The sequence below is a fragment of the Atta colombica genome, unplaced genomic scaffold (genome assembly GCF_001594045.1).
Source record: "Atta colombica isolate Treedump-2 unplaced genomic scaffold, Acol1.0 scaffold9, whole genome shotgun sequence".
Classification (NCBI taxonomy): Eukaryota; Metazoa; Arthropoda; class Insecta; order Hymenoptera; family Formicidae; genus Atta; species Atta colombica.
In genome coordinates this window covers 1,825,702-1,826,323 of record NW_017259583.1, presented here as the reverse complement: position 1 = coordinate 1,826,323, position 622 = coordinate 1,825,702, and the positions used below count along the sequence as shown (strand labels likewise).

Genomic DNA, 622 nt, shown 5'->3' with positions numbered 1-622 from the left:
ATGCATTTAAATTAAATTATAAAATATATTATTATATAATTATGCTTTCGTTTAATATATAATTGTTATCTCATGTTAAGCATTATTATTTCATGTTGTAGAAGTGGCAACATTCTTATTATCCGTGGAACTTTCACTTTAATGAATTTGGATACATGATAATTTGTTGAGATTGTAATCAGTACTAATTGTGAATTCCGCTTGTGAATGTCATGTCTCGACATGCATAAATTATTAATCACTAAAAACACTTTTCGCATAGTTATTTAACACTTTTTGTTCTAAAGAACTATTATTTCATTTTATAGAGAGGAAAACATTGTTAAACGACCTTAATGGCGACTTTCGACCGGGCGAACTCACAGCTATTATGGGTCTTTCAGGCGCTGGAAAATCTACATTAATGGATATCCTAGCAGGTTTTACGTTAGTATAAAATTAATATTACACTCTGATCAATTTTATCTTATGATGGAGAAGAAAAGATACAATTACAAGCTTATTATAGATTTTATTTGACACTAAGTGTGACGGAGGATAATAAATGTTTTAATGTTCACTATTATTATTTAGTTATTATAAAAATTATTATAAAAGTTACTATAAAAGATCTACAAGATGA

General features: G+C 27.0%; 1 protein-coding gene across 1 annotated transcript in view; it reads left to right on the top strand.

Annotated features, from left to right (window-relative positions):
• LOC108693419 (ATP-binding cassette sub-family G member 1-like) overlaps positions 1-622 on the top strand; it is a 36,919-nt gene that overhangs the window by 3,778 nt on the left and 32,519 nt on the right. The window contains exon 2 of the mRNA XM_018202344.1: positions 309-426. Within this exon, the coding sequence (XP_018057833.1) occupies positions 309-426 (118 nt within the window). The remainder of the gene's footprint in view (positions 1-308; positions 427-622) is intronic.